Raw genomic sequence first — 20099 nt, 5'->3', positions numbered from 1 at the left:
TTTATTGATTCTCGATTTGTACTTGGAACTACTGACTTAAAAGAAACCAAACTGGGGCAGCATAAATAATGCTGGACTACTTAGTTTCAAAAAAATCAACGTAACTGTTTTTGCTATCGATTGGAAAAACCCGATGCCATAGAGGATAATTTTGATGGATTCTCTTCCACCACGGTGATATTTCCTCAATGTGGATTCTTCAACCAGTTATTTGCCTGACAATATTACAATTAATATCTCATAGTTGGAGTATGGAGTAAATGGAAGCCTTGGTGGAATTTGAAAAAAATTCAAAAACCCAATACAAATTAAAAACTATAAAAGTATCAACAACAACTCCAGCGAAACTCCAAAACCTATAGGGGTTTTAAATTACTTTCGAGTGTTTTCGGATCAGTTCTGTTGAGTAAATCTGGCGAATTTTTCAACATCATATGGAACTTGGAAGAAACAACCCAACCTATGTATGTCTTAAACCCATGCAGGCTAATTTCTCTGCTAGCAGAAAAGAATTTGCATCCTTTTTCATTTGCTTGATAAAAAATGACCCTGCAAAGTTCAGGCTAGAAAAGCTCCCATAATGCCGAAGAAGACCTTCAGTGCAATTTTTTTCAACCGAAAAGAGAGAATCAACTTGTAAAATTTAACCTTGCTTTTTAATTCCGTGAAGTCCAAATTAGATTTGTCATCCTCTTTGATACGGTTTATTTGCAAGAAACATGATCGGTTAATTTGACCCGAACCGTGAAGATCCATGTTCTTCATCTCTTTTCTATTGACGACGAATGGAAACGTAGAAATAACACAAAAGTATTTGGTTGTTTTGGGTTTTGGGATTTCAAGACAGTTATTTTTTACGTCTTGGTAGTTAGAAAGCTCAAGCAACTGCAAAATAAATCAGTATACTTCTTAGATTCATCGCTAACTAGTTGAACAAATTCACGCACATGTACTTGACCGAGACAAGTGCTAAATACTGTTATATCCGTCGGTATAAGCGATTGTTACTGCCGGTCATTTAGCTAAATACAATCATTTATTGAGGTAACATGCTAATAGCAGTAATGAAAGATAAGTGTGTGCTTTCTTCCAAATGGTCATGTAATTTTTATTATCAATAACTAAGAGAATGCTAAAATATTCCCTTGTGAGACGAATTTCGTTTGAATTCCTCCAAATATAACGTTGAAACGAGATTGATCCATTCAAAGTCCGCACCCAAATAGCCATACATCATTGTATGAGTGTACACGATTATTGTTAGAAGTCGTCCGAATCGTGCTATGAAGAAGTAGCTAATTAAACAAACGGTATCTCCGGAATAATGCTCCATGAAAACCTCTGCTGCTTGCTTGTCATTTTTTATAAATGTTCCTTCAAAGCTCACGAAAAATAAACTTGTCATGCTTGTAAAGTTAACGAACGCATGATTTTAAAGCGTCAAGTCATCTCGAAGAAATGATATTCACGTGTGATGGTGGAGATGTTAGATAATTTGTGGTTAATCAGTTTTATTGCTTCAATGCTTTATTAACTACAGAATGGTTTTTCATGGTGGAAAAATGCGATCTTTGACAAAAATCGGATGGTTTGCTAATGTAGATTGATGGCTCCTGGCTTTAATACAAAAAGAGAGTGAAGCGATGGTAATGCAAAAACGAATGTTTAAAAATCAGTTAAACAATTAATTGCAAAATAAATCAGTGCGAAATCCTTTTGATTTTGTCCGGTTCATTTTGTTGTTTAAATTATCAAACAAATATATTTACCCCAAAATAATATGTTCAAAGATGCTTTTGTTGAAATTTATAAAATAAAAAATATCCAATAAAGGGTAAATGTTTCGACTCGAACTATCGTTTTCGCCACAAAGCAACCAACTCATTAACAGCAAAAGACCAAATACAGCATAAATAGTGCAAAATCTAAATTTGTCTCAAACCTCCACTCTCTGGAAAAGATGGAATTGTTAGCCGAAAGTCTATGAGGGGTCATATAATATAAAATTTTAAAAAGACGGCTTAAAAAGCCTTGATTTCTTTAAGCAACTGATCGAAACATTCAAATTTTATTATTGGCTTGCTATGAAAGTAAGAAATTAATAAAAATTATAAACATGGACTGTAGTTGAAACACGCGTTTCTAGTCAGAGCTTTTTATCTTCAGTCACCTTAGGAAAACCGACTAATAAAAGAATCCATCAAGATTGAATTTCATGTAAAATCGCATCCGAAGACAAAGTGCATCGCAAATTTTCAAGAAAAAATAATTAATTAATAAATCACGGTAAATAGTTTCGATTGTTAATCTGCGCGCAATGCATGTAGGTATCTTCAAAGATGCCTGATTAATGTGCATTTTAAACCAATAACTTTTGCCCATATTTAATGTCATAGTCATATACCACTGCGCTTAATCCTGTAGAGCGGCTGTTTTGCCTTTTTTCTTCACTTCATCCTCGTACGCTTGCTAAACCAGAAAAACATTAATAACTATTAACCACCGAAACAGGTATTCCGTATGGAGAGGAATAAAATAATAAATTAAAAACGTTTTTTATTCGGCGTTTTAACCATTTAAGTTGAAATTGCGAGTTAAGTTTTTGCGATTCGGAAGAAATTAATTGTTATATACGTGCTATACTGCTGCGAGCTGATGCACATTTATCATGACCGCAGATGACCACAGTGAAAGGTGGATATTTTAGTGTCGCTTGGTCGGAAGACTGCAGGTGGTGTTGCCACGATAGTTAGCTGAGATAATGCGGAAAAATCAACGAATATTCCGTAGCGTAGACTGATAAATTGCCCGGTTTGACCAAAATGCGAAAACTTACCGTCCATCGAAACGTAAACGGCAGAACCAGGCGTCCTCTTTCTGGATCGGCAAGAGTGAAGGTGTCGCGTCCCAACACTTGGCCGGACGTATTCCCGAAGGAACAGGATCCCGTGCTTGTCACATTACTCTGATATTCCTTCAGGCACAACCGGAAAAAAGTCTGGCACGGAGTGGAACAACGGCTAGTTATTGGGGAACGTTGCCCGCCCCCACAACATTGTCCAGTCGATAATTCGCTACGCGGATTGGCCATCTCAAGTACTTGCAACTCGAAAATGCCGGAGCCATGCGTGCACTGAAACAAACAAAAAATCAGTTATTTACAACTAGTTTTAACATTTTTTTGTTTACATATTTGAGATACAAATGGTGACGGAAAGTGCACACTTTTCAGAAACTCAATCCTATATCTATAAATCCAAGATAGAGGTGCCACATCTATCACTGCCATCTTTCGTTTCACAGAATCTATCTTCAATAATAACTGAAATACCCGCGATTTACAACGGAAAATTTCCACCCTGTACATGAAATACAAATTTAATCTTGAACTGTAAAGCTGCACATCATGTACCTATACTAGTTTAAGGCGCTCTTAACATCTAACAGCTTTCAATGTTTAAAATCAGCTGTTGCTTCAGCTCTTTTTTAACAAGTTTGTTAAATAGTCCGTTGCATGAACACTGAAAGGTGAGTGAAAGCTTTTTTCAACTAAAAATAATTTTAGCTAATACACGCCCAATAAAGATCACACTAATCAGTAGAATTAACAGAGTATCAAAAATATATCGACTTTATCCGAAAACAGCATGAGCAAAAAACCATATGAATAAAAGTAAGAGTAACTGCAATATTTAGACCGGAAGTTTTGCAGTTCAAAGTTGTCATTAATAAACACAAGCATTAATTCAAACTCTCTTTACGGTTTAAATCACATTCCCAAATACCTAAATAAGGGAATAATGAATATCATTAAATGCGAAAGGCTGGTTACTGGTTGTACCGACCAAACCATTCTGCCTAAGCATTTCCCTTGGCTTCATAATCTGAAACAACTTTATAATGAGCACCGTCATAATAAAACCTGCGTATTAATAAATAAACGTGTCTTTAAGGCAACAAATAAATAGACGGTGTATGAAATTATTATCGTAAACTGTGAAACCACAAAGGTAATAAAGCTTTTGAATGGACTTATCAACGCACACGCGTGGGAACACGTATCGTCGACAGTTGCATGAAACGGAAGAGAATTTCAGATTATTTTTATACATTTGCCAAGTGAGTTTGAGTCGAAACTGAAATTTCGGGACCTAATCAATCAGCTCGCAGTTACGGAGAATTAAATCAGTTCCGTCTCGAATTTTTCAGAAATATTCTAGTGGAGGGCATAATTCACTTGGGCGCATATAAACGGACTTGATGATGATCTCCGGTCGAGATAAAAAACGACATGCTTTCGAAAGAATGTCAGCCAGAAAGCTCATGCACCTTAAAACCGAGTTTAACAGCCATTAAAATTCATTTCTAGGAAAGGAGCCAGTTAAAAAGTTCAGATTTAATTATAAATTAAGCGCCAACACTAATATCTGGCCACTTATGGCTCTTGAATGTAAGAGACCATTTACTGACAGTATTTCTAGATGCATTTACTTTGCTGCTCGAAAAACTCATATTGAAGAGAGAAATTAGTATAGGTATTCCATACCTAAACCTCAACTGAAATAGTAGTTTTATATAATCAAAGTAGTTATTCGTATACAGGAGAAACTGGTGATTTTCTACAGTTTTTATACCACCGTCGAAATAAATGTATTTCTCATTTTCAATTCTTTTCCACGAAGACCTAAAAGAATGAAAAACTCCCCAGTTTCACGCAGTGGTCGCAAAAGCCAAACTCTTTTGATAAGTGAAAATCATTTCGTTGATAAATCTAAGAAAGTCTAAGAAAGCTACAGTTTAAAACAGTAAACTTTCAATTATTTAATTCAAGGTTGCTATCCTAACCCGAGCAGTTTAAAAGTGCAGTAGTGATGAATCTCATTTTTCCATCTTCGGATAATCAAAACCATTTTCGAGTTCTCGATCACAGTACTCCATTAAGAAAAGCGTTTCATCTAGCTGGAAGGTTGTTCGTCTATAGAAAATTTTATAATATTTCAGGCCCTCGAAACCTTCACTTCATATTGCTTTACCATCTATCTGGTACCGGTATCTTTAGATGATGGTAGCGGGTTTATAGGTTCCATGCATATAATCATAATTAACTGACTTTTTGGATCATGCAACACGCAACACGCAACAATAATTTCTAAGCCCGCCAAACCCAACCCGAGTAGCTCACGATGAAAATTTTCCTGTGGACGTTGTTTTTAAACAATTGCACGTGAAAACTCACACCCATTGAATTGTAATATAAAATTACAAGTTTTTGGCACGAAAACAATGTTGAAAATTTCAACAATAGCCATGTTAACTATTCGGCTGTTGGATGTTTAATTCTAAAAACGCTTAATTGTATGGTAATTGGTGTTGGGTTCCTAATTAAAGCCAGCCTAACAGTTGAAAGGGAACAGTTTTCTTAATTAATTAGCAAATTTGGACGTCAGGCCTAAATATAGTAGTTAACGTGTTTAGAAATTCATTATTTATCAAGGGGCAGTAAGCAGCGGAGCGGAAGAATGCTACTGAAATTTATTATGAGAATAAACGAAAAAAAACAGAGAAATTATCGTTTTATACAGTAAATTGCCCGGTTGTGAACAGGGCGTGAAATGATTCAATACTTACGGTCTCAAGATTTGAACAATAACAGCTAAAAATAATCAGCGATCCGTTGAAAGTTCATTATACAGGGTAATTCACAACCTTATGGACACAGAGCAGAGCCGTGTTTTGAGGCGAGGAGTTTCTATTTAAGTTTTTTTTCTCAGGCCCATGGTTAACGAGATACAGGGTACAAGAGCTTATGCCTCTCGAAAAAAGAACACCCTGTAGATTTTCACAACCAGTCTCCTTAACTACGGCTCAACATTAGCTCAAACTTTAACACCCAGTATCTTGTTAACCATAAGCCTGAGAAAAAAACTTAAATGAAAACTCAATTTGTTTTGAGATCCTCTACACGCCCCTACTCTGTGTCCATAAGGTTGTGAATCACCCTGTATAATCCAGTTTCAAATTAGACTCAAAATCACTCACCAGCTCAGAAAATTTAAGTAAGTTTAAGCTGTTGAAGATGAGGAAACGGTTATTTAATTTTTTGGTATGAAGTGAAGTAAAAGTTAGAATTTGAAAGGGGGAACCCAAAATTATATGAATACTTGGAAGATCGGGTATTTCACTATTCATAAACTGAGATAATTGTTTATGCAATCATGTATTAAATTGTTTTGCTTTTGCGGTATCAAAAGTATCAAATAAAATTGATATACAAAATCTACTCCAGAAAAACCCTTTCCTTGGGGGTCACCAAACGGTAAAAGTACTTACTTGTTTCGGAAATTTGACAGTAATATCCAATCTCGTACTCCAACTTATTCGTTTCAGTTAAATTCCTTTAAATAAGGGCAAAAAATTGAAACAATCAGAAAAAGGTCAAAAAAAACTATTAAAGGACGTGTTTTGTCGATTTCGTTCACATTAGATGACAAAAGCAAATTGCTTTTATTATTTATCAAAATCATAGTGCCTAGAAATCCAGACGTAATAATCAATATACGTATATCTACAAATTTGAAAAAAATGGTCAATTTTTCATTTTTAAAATCGCATTTCGAACCCCAAGTATGTGTTACAGTGTGGCCTGTCAAGCAAAGTAGTGTTATTTTTAGGTATTGCCAAATATGTGCTTTTATTGGAAAACACTCTGTATAATCGGCTCTTCGAACCCATGCAGAAATATAAATGCACAGCGCCAAGTGTTTAAAAACTAATATTTTTTCGATGGGCGAAATCTGATGAATGACAAAATATCATTTTTCATTTCATTTTTTTCTCCTTTTTGATTGAATTTTGTAGAACAATGAGCTTTCGGCATCATCAGACTGTAAATAAATACAAGTGCAGCTTTCTAGGGTGTTGATTTCAGGCTGAACCCAGCTGAAAAGCAATAGGTTCGAAACCGGTCCTGAGAGTGCCTGAGATTAACACATCCCGATATCCGGATCTACTTGCACCAGCGTCTCATTTTGTTTGTTTCCAGCCATACGGGTTGAGACTGTTGCCAATAATATTTTTTCTCATGCCGAAATTCCTCACAATGCAACAGGAAAGCTATCTAACAAGACAAATCGATAACCACAATGGTTATCTAACAATTGAACACCGGCGTCCGACCCATTGATGGGCTCGGAAGATGACAAGAATAATGTAGGTATTAATTCATCGGGAGTAAAACAATGGAGTTATGAGATGCGACGTGGTCGATAACGCTGAGATCTTCCTTATTTTGCCTAAGAACGTTTGTTGAACAGAGAAAATAGTTTAATTTGTATGTCCAGCATGGCAGTGCCACGGAAACACCAAAACAATGCCCAGATCTCTCAGAATAATGCCGCTCTGAAACTTTCTACAGTGGAACTCGTATTCATTACAAAGATGACAGACTTACGATAATGATGCATTTTGCATTGTTTTAAAGGTTTCTCGAATTTATGATGATGGCAACTTGCTAATAAAAAGCAAAAATTGCAATGACATTATTAAAAGCGTAACTGAGTTGAACACTGACAAATTTTTCTGCGACATCTTTCGGTTCATCAGACGATTGTTTCCATGATTCTATTAAAAACCGGTCCGTTGGGGAAAAAATCTCAGCAAAAACCTATTGGTTTTGTTCTCGTGAAATGCGAAATAATAGGTGTGTTATTAAATATCCCGGCTGTGTAATTGGCTGAAATAAAACGAGTGTGCAAAATAGCATAGTCAGTGCGAACTTTGTGCAGATAGTTCGTACGATTGCAACTCGCCAGTATTAATAGATAAAGTAGCTGGAAATTGACCAGCCAGCAGACAACAACTACTTATTCTAACAAACATCCACCTGGATGGAATTTTATTCTTTGTTTATTATACTGGCTGAAAATGTCCTCAATCGAAGTGTACCTGAACTTCTAGGAAAACTCGTTTGTATTATATTAAAGTGAGGTGGAATTTCAGGGATGGTTTCATTGCTGGTCTACTCTCAAAAATATAAAAATAGGATTGTACTCACCTCATACTAGATAAAATTACTATCAAACAAAATACTAAATAAACTGCAGGTGAATAATGCCTCAATTAACTCGTGTTTCGTTATACAGGGTGCTACAAATATTTACGGCAATTATTAGAAAGGCTACTTTAACGCGGAAAAACTTTTACTTTTCGAAAACTTTTTTTTTCGTTTAGAAATGGAGAATATGGATTTTTTTTATTATAACTTGGATTTTTATTTTTAAATTCAACATTTGACCTAAACTTATTGTATAATTAATCGTTTATAAGCAAAAACTGTTCTTTGCAGAGTAGGTATACTCCAATCAGCTGCAGTTACTAAAATCATTTTCAGTTTTAAATTGCTTGTGTTGCTAAAATTTTGAAAATTCAATTAATTTCGCGGAAGATGCTCCAAATCGATAAATAGCAGTTTTATTCAATAATACACCCTAAATATTTGTCATCAACTGCAACAGAAAATCCTTGTCAACAATCCAAAGGCAAAATTATTCTTACGTATCTGAACTTCGTACTTAGCAACTTGTCTGAGATGCGTTTTTACTGTATGCTCTTTTCTGTATTAATTTTACTACAAACAAAAAAATGTATGAAAACCGCATAAACGTTATTGATACTCTTAGATTTAATTTAAATCTAGATATTCAAGCGTTTCTGCCTGTATGAGCTCAAATATCTGTTTTCAACTTCTGCTAATATAATTTTCACGTAAATTCTTCTTGGAGTTTTTGTGTAATTTTAATTTTAGTTATTTTCAATTTGATACAACTATTTTTACAAAACATTTATGACGCAATAGTTAAACTCTAGAATTGTAGTTATATATAAAATTTGGATCATTTCATTCAAGTCAATCTACTTCTGCAGGCCAAATTAAAACATTTAAAAAAATGTTACTAAATAACGAATGCTGTTAATGAAAGTAATACTAAATGCTTCTTCGATGTCCATTAACAGAATAAAGTGGTAAAAACTTCGCAATTTTTTTACACTTTTTTACTAAACCGATTTCCCTACGCATGGCTACTTGGTGACCTGTAACTCAAACAAGGATACCTACTAACAAAGGTGGGGTATTCATTTCGGTTACTTGATAGCCCTTATAGATCACATTCTACATTGGAGTCGGGTTTCAGGCTGTGTTGTAGGAAATGTTACGATGATACAACTCGAGTTAAACCGTAAAAATCGCTTGAGGTGTTTGAAATGTTCATGTCAAGAAGGGTGGTTTCGTCAGAAAACCTCCACACCGTTTGTCTTTTGCAAAAGGCATTTCTTCCTTTTCTTGCGCTTCAATTGCATAATTATCTTTTGGTGAATTGTGGTTTTATTTTACCTACGCGGCAACCGGATGTGTGTCAAAAGATGGTAGTGAAAGAAAGGAAATTTGATTTAACCGGTCGTAATTTATCGGCCGAGATGTGGCCATTGAAAGCTTCAATTGGCTTTTCAATACACAAGCAATAAACTTTCCATCAGCCATCATCAAACCACAGACTCCGGCATCGAAATGGATCGACTCGAAAACGATCATTTCGTTCCTGGTCGTGGTAAGTGATTTTTATTGATGACTAATTCTCTAAAATTGATTTTAAAGTCGGCATTATATTGGCTTCTAAATTGTATCTATGCCTTTTTAACGCCGCACACCTATCCGAAGAGGCATACCGACACGTAACAGCATTTTTAAAAGCGAATTAAACGGTTTCCGAGTATTGATTCCTTTGTCTAGGCCTATTTATCGTTTTGAACCATCCGTGATATGCTTTTCAAAGTGTTGAATGTAACGAGATGCAAGCAGATCGATATCGTGTTTAAATCACCCGACAAAACCGGAAGGAATACATCAAACAATCTAAACGGAACTCGGTATAAAAGTGATTAGAACAAGCGAGATTCAGGTTTAATCTTCATAGTGTCGGGAATCAGCAGAGCAGGTTAGAATAATGGCCTTATATGAAATAAAAATGTTTCGCAAATCTACTGCGAAATTGCGAAGTACCAGGGACCTGGCCGCCAGGCTCGCCCGATCTAAATCCTTTGGATTATTTTGTTTGGGGACACCTAAGATCAATCGTATATGAACCGCCAGTAAATGCGAGGAAGGAATTTATTGATTCGCTGATTTAAAAACGCTTGTGATAAAATAAAAATAATCCCGTTCAAATAACAGCTGCGGTTAATACAATAATTCTGTGATGCCAAAAATATATTGCAACTGGAGGAACGCACTTTGTGCAATTATTGTACTTTTTGTTTTAGTTGGTAACAGTTAGTAGTAAATGTTGCCTGTATACTTAAGTAGTGATTAAATTATTGTTCGAAATTTATAAAAAAATTTCATAGCAAGAAGCACACTCGAGAATCAAGAAAGTTTCTAAATAAATCTGAGAGAAACACTGTGGAGCCGTTTAATTAAAAAAAATTAAATCCTGAAACAATATTAAAATTGCTTTTTGTTGATTCATCTGCACTCATTCAAGCCCCTTCCTGCAAAAGCAGCTACTTATGAGAAATTCCCAAGAAAAAACCTGCTAAAGAATGAAGTTAATTGAAAGCCATTGATATAAGGGCATCCGGATGCTTTGCCCTTTTTCGGGCTGACTTAAATGCATGTTCGTTTTTTATTTTTGGGCATAAACTGTGCATCAGTGAACTCCAAATCGACAATAAAACCATCATGCAAATGAATAAAATTAATGTTAATTAATGAGAAAAACTCTTATGCTAATTCATGAACTAGAAAAAAAAGTTTATTAGCTGGGAAACGTCTGATAAAAACACAAACGGTTATGGAATGCATTTGACTCAATACACTTGTACGGTTATGACTAGTTAATTAAATTTAATATATTCTTTTTAGTGCTTATGTGATATTGTATGTGATAGAGATCTTAAGAATGCCCAAGCGCGGTGAGAAATTATTACAAAAAAAAACGAAACAGGTAATATCGGTTTCAGACCTCGACATTTGGCGGATTTGTAATTATTCAATCGTTGTTATACCTGCAACCCATCGTCGTTTCTACCGGATTGCGCATTCTGAGCGGAAACAGTGGAAGATTCTCTACCAAATTACAGTTACAAAGCTGTCCTATAAACAATTACTAATGGACGATCTTCGATCATTCTGAAATTCGTTCCAAATTAACAACGTGCTTGAAGACGTTGAAAGGGTGCGTTGGATATTAAGACCAAATAATGCCCCAAATTCTGTTTCAAAAATGAAGCTATAGGAAAAATTGAAGGCAAATTCGTGGAAAAGGGTGAGAGTTAGCTCCTTTTGTGGTGAAGCAACTTCCGAAAAAAAAGCCCCGTCTTCAACATTCTAACGCGAAGAATATCTTCGTTTTTGGTCGTTTTTTTCCTCAGTACGACCTCTCTCGCTTGAAGAAACGACAGGCCAGTGATTTTAGTACCTTGTTTTTCGATGTACGCCTTGGGTCGACATCACGCAACTAAGAACGGCTCTGGTACAGCTGTATTTGAACTTCGCCGTGGTACACAAACTGGAATTTAAATAAATATTAAAACCGCACAAGTGACCTCGTATGCTTTTAGACCCCGAGAGAATTCGATTCTAAAAGGCTGTTTTTGTGGCAATAATGGTGATTGTTGCCTCTCTATTTGTTTTCGACTCTTCAACCGGGCACTCCGCTCCTGAGTGATGTCTTTGTCTATCCATCTATATGGCCCCAACATATACAATGACAAGTTTGTTAGATAATACATTCAAACATCTTGCTACCAGTGTTTGCTTCGCGATCATTCACACAAAGCCATGAAAAGATTGAGGTTTTGATCACTTAATACATAGATACTCATGCGGGAACTGCATGCCATCGAAGGATTGAACCTCTTGACGAAATACATAACATTTGATACTGATTTTCCGCCATGCATCTTTGATAAATCCCCAACAGAAATAGAAATGTTTTGCAAAATGACTGCAAGAAGAGCTACAATTTTTGCGGTGAAAATGCTCCAAAGCTGGGTGAACTTTCACTATCAAAACCAAATATTCCCCTTTTCACTAACGAACCATCTAAAGAATATATACCATAGTTTTACATACAAATTACAAGTTCTTTTCCAGACAAAATTGTACAAGAAAAAGTGTTCTGCAAAAAGTATATTTTAGCTCAAATTAGTTAAATATATTCTTCTTTCATTTTCAAAGGCGATAAAATGTAACGTACTTTTCAAACGTTGTCTAATTTAACACAGCAGTTAAGACTAAATAATTTAACATTTAACCAAGACTAGCAATGACACATTTTGAGTGCCACAAAGCAACAAACCAAAATAGGCTGCGACTAATTTTGAACTCTCGAAAATGATCAATTCCGCTCGTTTAAATTATTCAAACTTTTCTGTTTCCTCATTTGAGATGTTTATGTGGTGGTTAAATCTATTCAGTATGCGGACTAAAACAATTAATTTTTCAACCAACAGTTTCAACATCTTCAAAAAAAATACGTGTCCTTCATATGTCGCTTTACAACACCGGAGGCAGAAAATGATCATCCACCACAAAACTTCCCAAAAAGTCCATTTTAATTGATTCCCCAAATCGAAATCCCCACATGCGTTTGGGCCTAGCACAATCACTAGGTGTGAAGTGCAATCTTTACCTGTAGGCAATAAAATGTTAATCCATTGACACAATTTATTACAGGCCCATAAAACAACACTCTGGGAGTCAAAGTTAAACCATTATAAAAGATTTTCTAACACCTCTTTCGGTTTCATTCAGGCGGTGAGGTGCCACAGCAAAACCGTGTTCTCGGGATGCATTATCAAAATCGTAAAATTTCGCTGGAAGCCAAATGTTGCGGGGAAGAACAAAATTTTGTATTAAAATTTTAATTGATACCATTAGCATTTCAACAACGATTACATAACGTGTCGTTCCTCGAGCGATTGAACATACCGAGAACGGCTTTTATGGACCAAAAACGATCGATTTTCTTATTAAACAGGCCGTTACGTTTTATGCGATCGGTAAAAAAGTTGCTTTCCTTTATTGACTCGCTTATCGATAATATCTCAAAGCAAGGTGCAGCATATTTACGCCAAGTGACCAAGTTTGTTCCTAAAGTTTGTTTTGTGTCGCGATATTTCCAATTTAATGTCAAATCGATTGATCGCAGTTTTATTTGCAGGCTTATGAACCCACAAAATTTAAATCATGCCCGAATTGGACACCGAATGTTTTAATTAATTTAATTTTCAACTTACCGATTAGTTGACGTATTTATCAACAAACAATTTAATTGTACTACCAATAATAACCACTGACTGCAGTTTAATTAACTCTTATAAAATCTGATGACAATATAATGAAAGTAATTAAAAACGTCGATTTTTTTCAAATATGATTGACTGCAAATTAAAACTTTCTCACATATCTTATATCAGACCGCTCGAAAATTGCCCGTCATTGCAGAAAATTACCACTTGTCTTCTGAATTATTAAATTATATTAATTGCCTGTTTAGTTTCATTGTTTTCCTTTTCGTACGATTATAAAGTATAATTTTATCACGATTTATTGCTTTTAGATAAGCAAACTAAGCGATAAACAAGTTCCTTAAATTGGAAGCAAATTTTCAACAAGATTTTTGTTTGGACAATAAACGCAATGAGATGTGCATATTACTATACAGGTTGATCTATTCAAATTTGAATAGATTTTGTCCAATCAAAACAGCTCTTAAAAATCTTAACTAGCTTGTCCACAAGACTTTGATTCTTTGATCTTTGAATATAAAACTAACTTAAAACTTAGTTTTATATTCAAAGACACAGATGGATAAATATAACCTGTGAAACGAAATTTTGAATCTTAAAAACAATTTGAAATGGACTCAGATCGACAATTCTATTTTTTCAATTTGATCCACTTTACTGATGAATTTCATCAAACCACAAATCCCCCAAAAAAAAGTTACACATTTTGGATTGAGGTTTTTGCTCATATAGACTCATAAACACCGCTTTGACCTCACAGTTGCGTAGCAGGAAAAAAAAATAATTTAATTGAAGTCGAGATTTATTGCCAAAACATGAAAATGAGAATCCTGCTGTTGGAATGAAACGGTTTAAATTAGAAATAATTACAGACTATTGCAGAGCTGAAGTTGTTTTATCGATTTCGGAAGGATCATAAATTATGGAGATGCAAAGGAGCTCGAATATTAATGCAGATAACTTGGCAGAGACAAAACCATCAAGAACCAGACAATGAATGGCCACCTTAAAAAGGCATAAACTGCTGTCTGAAAACGTGTACAGTTTAATAACACGTATTGTGTTCAATAGGTGAAGATATTGACAAACCACTGGTGATTTTTTCGGTATTTTGGGCCCTCGTGAATAAGAATTTCTTCCTGACCAGCTCTGAAGATGCACGCCACTCGTGCTTGCGAAACATCAAGAAGCAAACCTCACCAGTTCAAAATAATTGCCGCAAAAGTCCAACTTTGCTTATTTAAACATTTCATAAAAGCTACTTGAAACGTTTCGGATGAGAAGGAATATGCAACAAAAGTGATTGCTAAGTTTATTGAGGATTTAGCAAAGCAGTGTGAAGACACTACAAAGTTAAGTCAAACATACTCGCGTACCTTTGCCGACATCAGGTGAACGTCTTCTATGACAAAGCGGAAAAATGCTGCTAGCTGAAATTGCTTGTAACGGCTTAGGACCTGTTTATATATTGGTCGACTGAAATATTTCCTTGATACGATCAATTATTTCATGTGCTGGAATGAATCCGATTTACACACCCATTTACTTTCAGGGAATAATTGAATACTGGAAGACTTCTTTGTGCTCTTATAACAAGGATTTTAGCTATTTTTTCTAACAGTTTTTTTAAACTTAAGAGCGGCAATATATCAATTTTTCAATGTTTACAATTTTCAATTTTTCTAGTACGGTATTTTATACTTTTTGCTGAATTAATTTGCCCGTTGAAACAAATGTAAACATTTCAACTGTAGGAAATAAAATGCTGCCGAATAAAAGGACAGCAAACGGTTAAAAGGATAAAAGTCAATCAAGTCAAAAATACAAATAATGCTTGAGAAATTACAGAAATTTTATAAAGAATAAATCAATAATTCTTGCGTGTAAAACCGTGTATTTATAGTTTATCAAATACTTTGATAAACTGAGGGAGTTTGTATCAATAACTATCAGTTGTAGATCTTCATTAAACGTTTGAAGCAAAGGCTTTTCAGACTTGGTCTCGAATTTTTCATTGCTCAATAGCAGGCCTGTTTGTATGGATCACGCACTAACATTCCTTAGATATCAACAATGTGGTTTCCTTTATATTTAATCAATCTATTATATTAAATTATAAGTTCATTGTTGAAACTTATTAAACAGCAAAAAATTGATTTTATTGTGTTAAACAGTAGAAGACCCCTAAAAAATTTAAAACGTCACTGAATATATGTATTTTACTTACTTAGACGATTTCTGAGTTCAACAGCCCTAAAAACAACCTCGGAAAAAACGTTCCAAGTCTAACAAAAGTTGAAATTTAACGCCTGTAAAGAAGAGAACTTTGCTTTAAAAAACCAGCAAAATCATAGGTTTTGGTTCACAAACTTTCCATGAAAAAATCGATATGTTACATGAAAAGAACCGAAATCCAATCGAGGTTAACAAAGCAAACTGGTCAACTTATGAGCTCCTTATGCGGCCATCTATCACTGAAATATTACGGTATTTTTTAATCAGAATACTAATTTATATACCAGCTATGTTCTATGACTTATTTCTGGCGATCCGAAGTAATAACGTTCTCTTCCATCATGGTTACACATTATGATTGGCTTGAATGAAAAAACCTGCCATTACCGAGTCAGTAGTTTATTATTTCCGCTCAAATCTATACAGATAGAGACTTGGAAAAATTGAAACCAATTCAGACGTTAAGCAAGGAATTTCAGTTAACTTTAAAAATTCCTTGTCCAGGTGTTCCATGAAGTCAAAATTTTTTAATGGCTTAATTACTTTCATAAACTACTATGGTTTGCTTGTGAGTAATTTGAGTTAACTTAAAAAAAAGATATAGGTACAATAGTAGTAGTTCTATTATAAAATAAAATAAAAACAAAATCAGAAATAGATTAATTTTCAACTGAAAATATCGACAAAAATATTTCAGATGGAAATCGAAAGAGGACTTTTAGTTCCAGTTTTTTTTAGTTGCGTTCCCCTTCGCCTCTAATGGGAGTTCAAACACATTTTCCGATCTAAGATTTTCCAATGTTTCCCAGTAAAAGTTGTGTTTTTTTGTTTGTTTCAGGTGTTTAAAAACCTTCAACTAGTCAAAAATGGGTAAATCGACAGTTTAAAGTTAAACTAGGTTAATTTTCAAAATCAGTCGCTTAAGTTGTGGAGTGTCCGTCCGTTTATGTTGGTCGATCTGGGAGAAAAATTAATTTTAATAAACATAAAAACTCTGATGTCGTAGAGAACAATTCAGCTTTAGCAACCCATTTATTAGCCTCTGGTCACTCATTTCCCGGACATCCACCACCAGAAAAATAAGCATTTTTCACGAGAGTCCATGAACAAATGACCCCGATTTAACTTTTTTAACGTTTTTACATGAATTCCGAAACTCAAAAAATATATTTTACTTTGTCAATGTTAGTACCTACCTACTTGCGTATGAGGTCAATGTATTGTGAACATCACTTAAGTTTTGTTTCACTTTTTACCAGAATGTGTGTGCAATTGATGTTATTATTTGTATGTATATCTAATGTCTGATGATGCCTAATATCGAAACCCGGCTTACATATTAAATAACCACATACTTGAGACTTTGCGTTTTATTCGATATTTATACGATAGAGCAACAGGTAAGCACTGATGAGACAGAATCTCATAATCAGGTTCTAAAGTTGTTGCATACTTGAATGCACAGCTTTCTCAGGATCTTCAGCGAGAGGAACCAACTCTCTAAACCTCAACCCTTTAAGGTAATTTCAAGGAAATTACTCTCTTATTTACATTTTGCGTATTGACTGTTCTTTGCACAGTCCCAGGTTTCCTGGGGCTTTTATAATTGGCTTCGGCCGACTTATTCGATTAAGCTTCGCTTACATGACCGTTCAGCACCCAAGTAAGCATTCAATAATTAACAAGGTAGCTACGGATGTGGAATAATGTGGCAAATCCGGTGTTTTGGCGCGTTTTGATAAAACGCGACCGCAACGTGGGATTGGCAAACTAATTAATTTCACTTCTGCATTTCCTTCTGCTATCGCAGCCTCCTGCCGCGTGCTGCTTATCCGTTGAGCGTGTCAGCGTTGGTAATCGAAATGGAAACTAACGAAAATTTACCTGCAAAACACTCAGCAGCAGGAAGAACAGCAAGAGAAAATATCCATGGGTCATGCTCCTACACAACAATCGCCACACCACACTGCACATCATCACTAAGAAAGTATCCGCAGGGCGGATTCAACAACATTGAGAACATCCACCATCCAGTTGTAGGTCACCAGGCAAAGTCAGCGCTTGTAAGTCCACCAGTAACGTCATTCGGTTGGTAACCAATCAACCCTTCAGTCTCATCGGAACATCCACAGGCAATCACTTTTTTGCGAAAAATGTTCTCAGGAAAGTTCAGAGTGGCAAGTCGATTGATGATTGATTGATTGAGAGAGGAAAGTTAGTAAATAACAGCTACTTGGTGGCTCCGGTTGAAAGGCTAGCGGTCGCGGTAAAAGCACGTCACGTCGACGATTTATCGTCGTAACTTTGTCGGAACGGAAAGTCGAGAATCGGGTGGCACGCAAGACACGAACTCTTCAGCGTACAGACAACTACTGATGGTTGGCGCAGCCGCGGGGCCTCCCTCTCTGCTCCTCGGGGCCGCAGCATCCCGCTGGACCAATGGTGAAGAGCTTTGGGGCTTCTTTGTGAGGTTGCAAGGGGGCACGCCTGAGGCTGCGGTTGTTTGGCGCCTGAGGCTACCACTTGTTGCCGCTGACGCTCCGTTTTACCTTTGGCTGCTGTGGCAAGCGCAGAGATTGCGGTCTTATTGTGTGGTGGTGAAGCCTCAAGCTTTTCATTTTCGAACTAAACTGGTTTACGAGTTCAACTATTGCTTCTACGGTTTGTGTCAGCACGGCATCTATACAGGGTTTTACGGTTTTCCGCTAATTTCATTTGTTATGTTTCCATATAAAAATTAATGCCTAGCACAAGCTGAATTGCTCTACGACTGAGAGTTTTTCTCTTCCTTTCTAATATGGGTGCCCATATAGGTAGGCTAAGGCCTGCTTTGCCCTATTAAGCCTCTTCGAACGTTGAAGTCCAGCAACCTCCAGCGCTTTGGACGTCTGCCTTGGGCTCGCTTTCCGACAGGGTTAATTGTTTTTGCGATTTTCACCAGTCTGTTGTCGTCCATTCAATATTTTCTTCTCTGTCCCCCTCGTTTACCCCATTTGTAATGTCCTGTCTGAATTTTAAGGCCCCTAATTAGAGTCTCCTACACAATATTCTTTAAATAAACTCAGAAAAGAATCAAGAAGCGTTAGGTCGGGGCTATTTGGGGGCCATTGGGTAGGACCCGCTCGAGATATTATTATAATATTTTCATTAAAAAAAGTACTACCGGGCGAACGTTATGGGGTGGAGGGAGCGCCTTGTCCGAATGTTAAGGCTACTTTGATTAGTTGCAATTTATAATTTTTAAAACGTAATGGCTATTACAAATATAGGGTGTCCCACCGGGAACCGCCGCGATTCATATCTGGCAAACTATAATTAGGAGAAATTTGAAAATTAGACAGTGTGCCGAACTCATTGGGCGCAAGAGGTGTAAAATATTTTCGACATGGCCACTCTTCCGGTTATACCGGAAGTGGTGTCAACTTGCTTATTTTAAATGGAAAACCCTATATATTATTACATTTTTTAGTTTTGCTGCAAATTCTAAATATATTCCATGTATAATGCCCTATATCTAGGTCTAACGGTTTGATTTCAAATTGCATTTGAAATTATATTATTGAAAAATTATTAATTTTTCCTATAAGGGAATATGTGCTACTTAATTTAAGTCGCATTTCTTGTTGAAAATGAATTACTTTAATGGAATTTCTACAAAATTTTGATAATTATTAATACAGTGTTAAAAAAAAATAGTTTTAAAAGAAAGTTGAGAAAACCGCCCAAAATCAATTATTTCAAATGAAAACCTCCATTTTGTCTTATTTAGTATTAACGATAAGGGTGAATTTGTGCAAAGTTGTCTATTCCAAAAGTGTTTAGTTTTCGAAATATTGTCAATTTAATATTTTCACATGGTTATTGTGTCGCATTATTATTTTAAACCCTGCCCCTCTTAGTTGCCATTTTCAATACAATCAAATGATAAAGTAATGCTTACAGCTATCAGTTACCTTTTGAAAATAATTAATCATACACGGATTATTAAATTATACGAACGAACGAATAAATAATAAACTTATTTATTATTTATTAATTCTTCTTTAATAAAAGCACTCTTTTTTATTATAAATCCGTAATTAAAGACGAGAAATATATGTCTTTTTAAACGGCTGAACTTTTTGAAGCAAAATACCTAACAAAACGATTTCGAAAACATGAATCCGCCTCAACTCTAGAGGACTTTTCTGCAATCATAAATAGGTTGCACATCGAATCTGTCAGTCCAATGCGAAAAAAATTGTGGATATATTCTTTCCTGAAGTGGCATTTTTCCACATATAGGGCAGGAAATGGTCGGATTGGTCAAAAAATTGCAAAAAATGGCAGAATAGTTGTAGAATTGGCGTTGGATTGTTTCAATTACGCAAGATAAAAAAGAGATACCGGCCAATATTCACAATGTTTAAAAATCATTGAGCCAACAACGATTTTCTAAATCATTTAAGCATTCGAAGATTGTCTGGAATGTGGCCAAGGTGTTAGTGGGAAAACTTTACTTAGATGGGATAAATTGCCTCATTCTTCATCTATTTCATGTTTTTCACGTTCCACCT

The 20099-nt window shown here is 35.5% G+C and overlaps 1 protein-coding gene across 1 annotated transcript; it reads right to left on the bottom strand.

The window, feature by feature from the left end:
* Positions 1 to 2743: 2743 nt before the first annotated feature.
* Positions 2744 to 18186, bottom strand: LOC125504886 (protein serrate-like). Its single transcript, XM_048667526.1, has 2 exons — positions 17428 to 18186; positions 2744 to 3133 (listed from the first exon to the last, which is right to left on the bottom strand). Exons 1-2 carry the CDS (start codon positions 17518 to 17520, stop codon positions 2750 to 2752), a joined length of 477 nt encoding a protein of 158 aa, XP_048523483.1. The 5' UTR covers positions 17521 to 18186; the 3' UTR covers positions 2744 to 2749.
* Positions 18187 to 20099: the final 1913 nt, after the last annotated feature.

The sequence above is a fragment of the Dendroctonus ponderosae genome, unplaced genomic scaffold (assembly GCF_020466585.1).
Source record: "Dendroctonus ponderosae isolate FM_Combo_2020 unplaced genomic scaffold, Dpon_F_20191213v2 Dpon_F_20191213_6, whole genome shotgun sequence".
Classification (NCBI taxonomy): domain Eukaryota; kingdom Metazoa; phylum Arthropoda; class Insecta; order Coleoptera; family Curculionidae; genus Dendroctonus; species Dendroctonus ponderosae.
The sequence above is the reverse complement of the archived record's forward strand: the minus strand, read 5'-3'. Positions and strand labels throughout refer to the sequence as shown.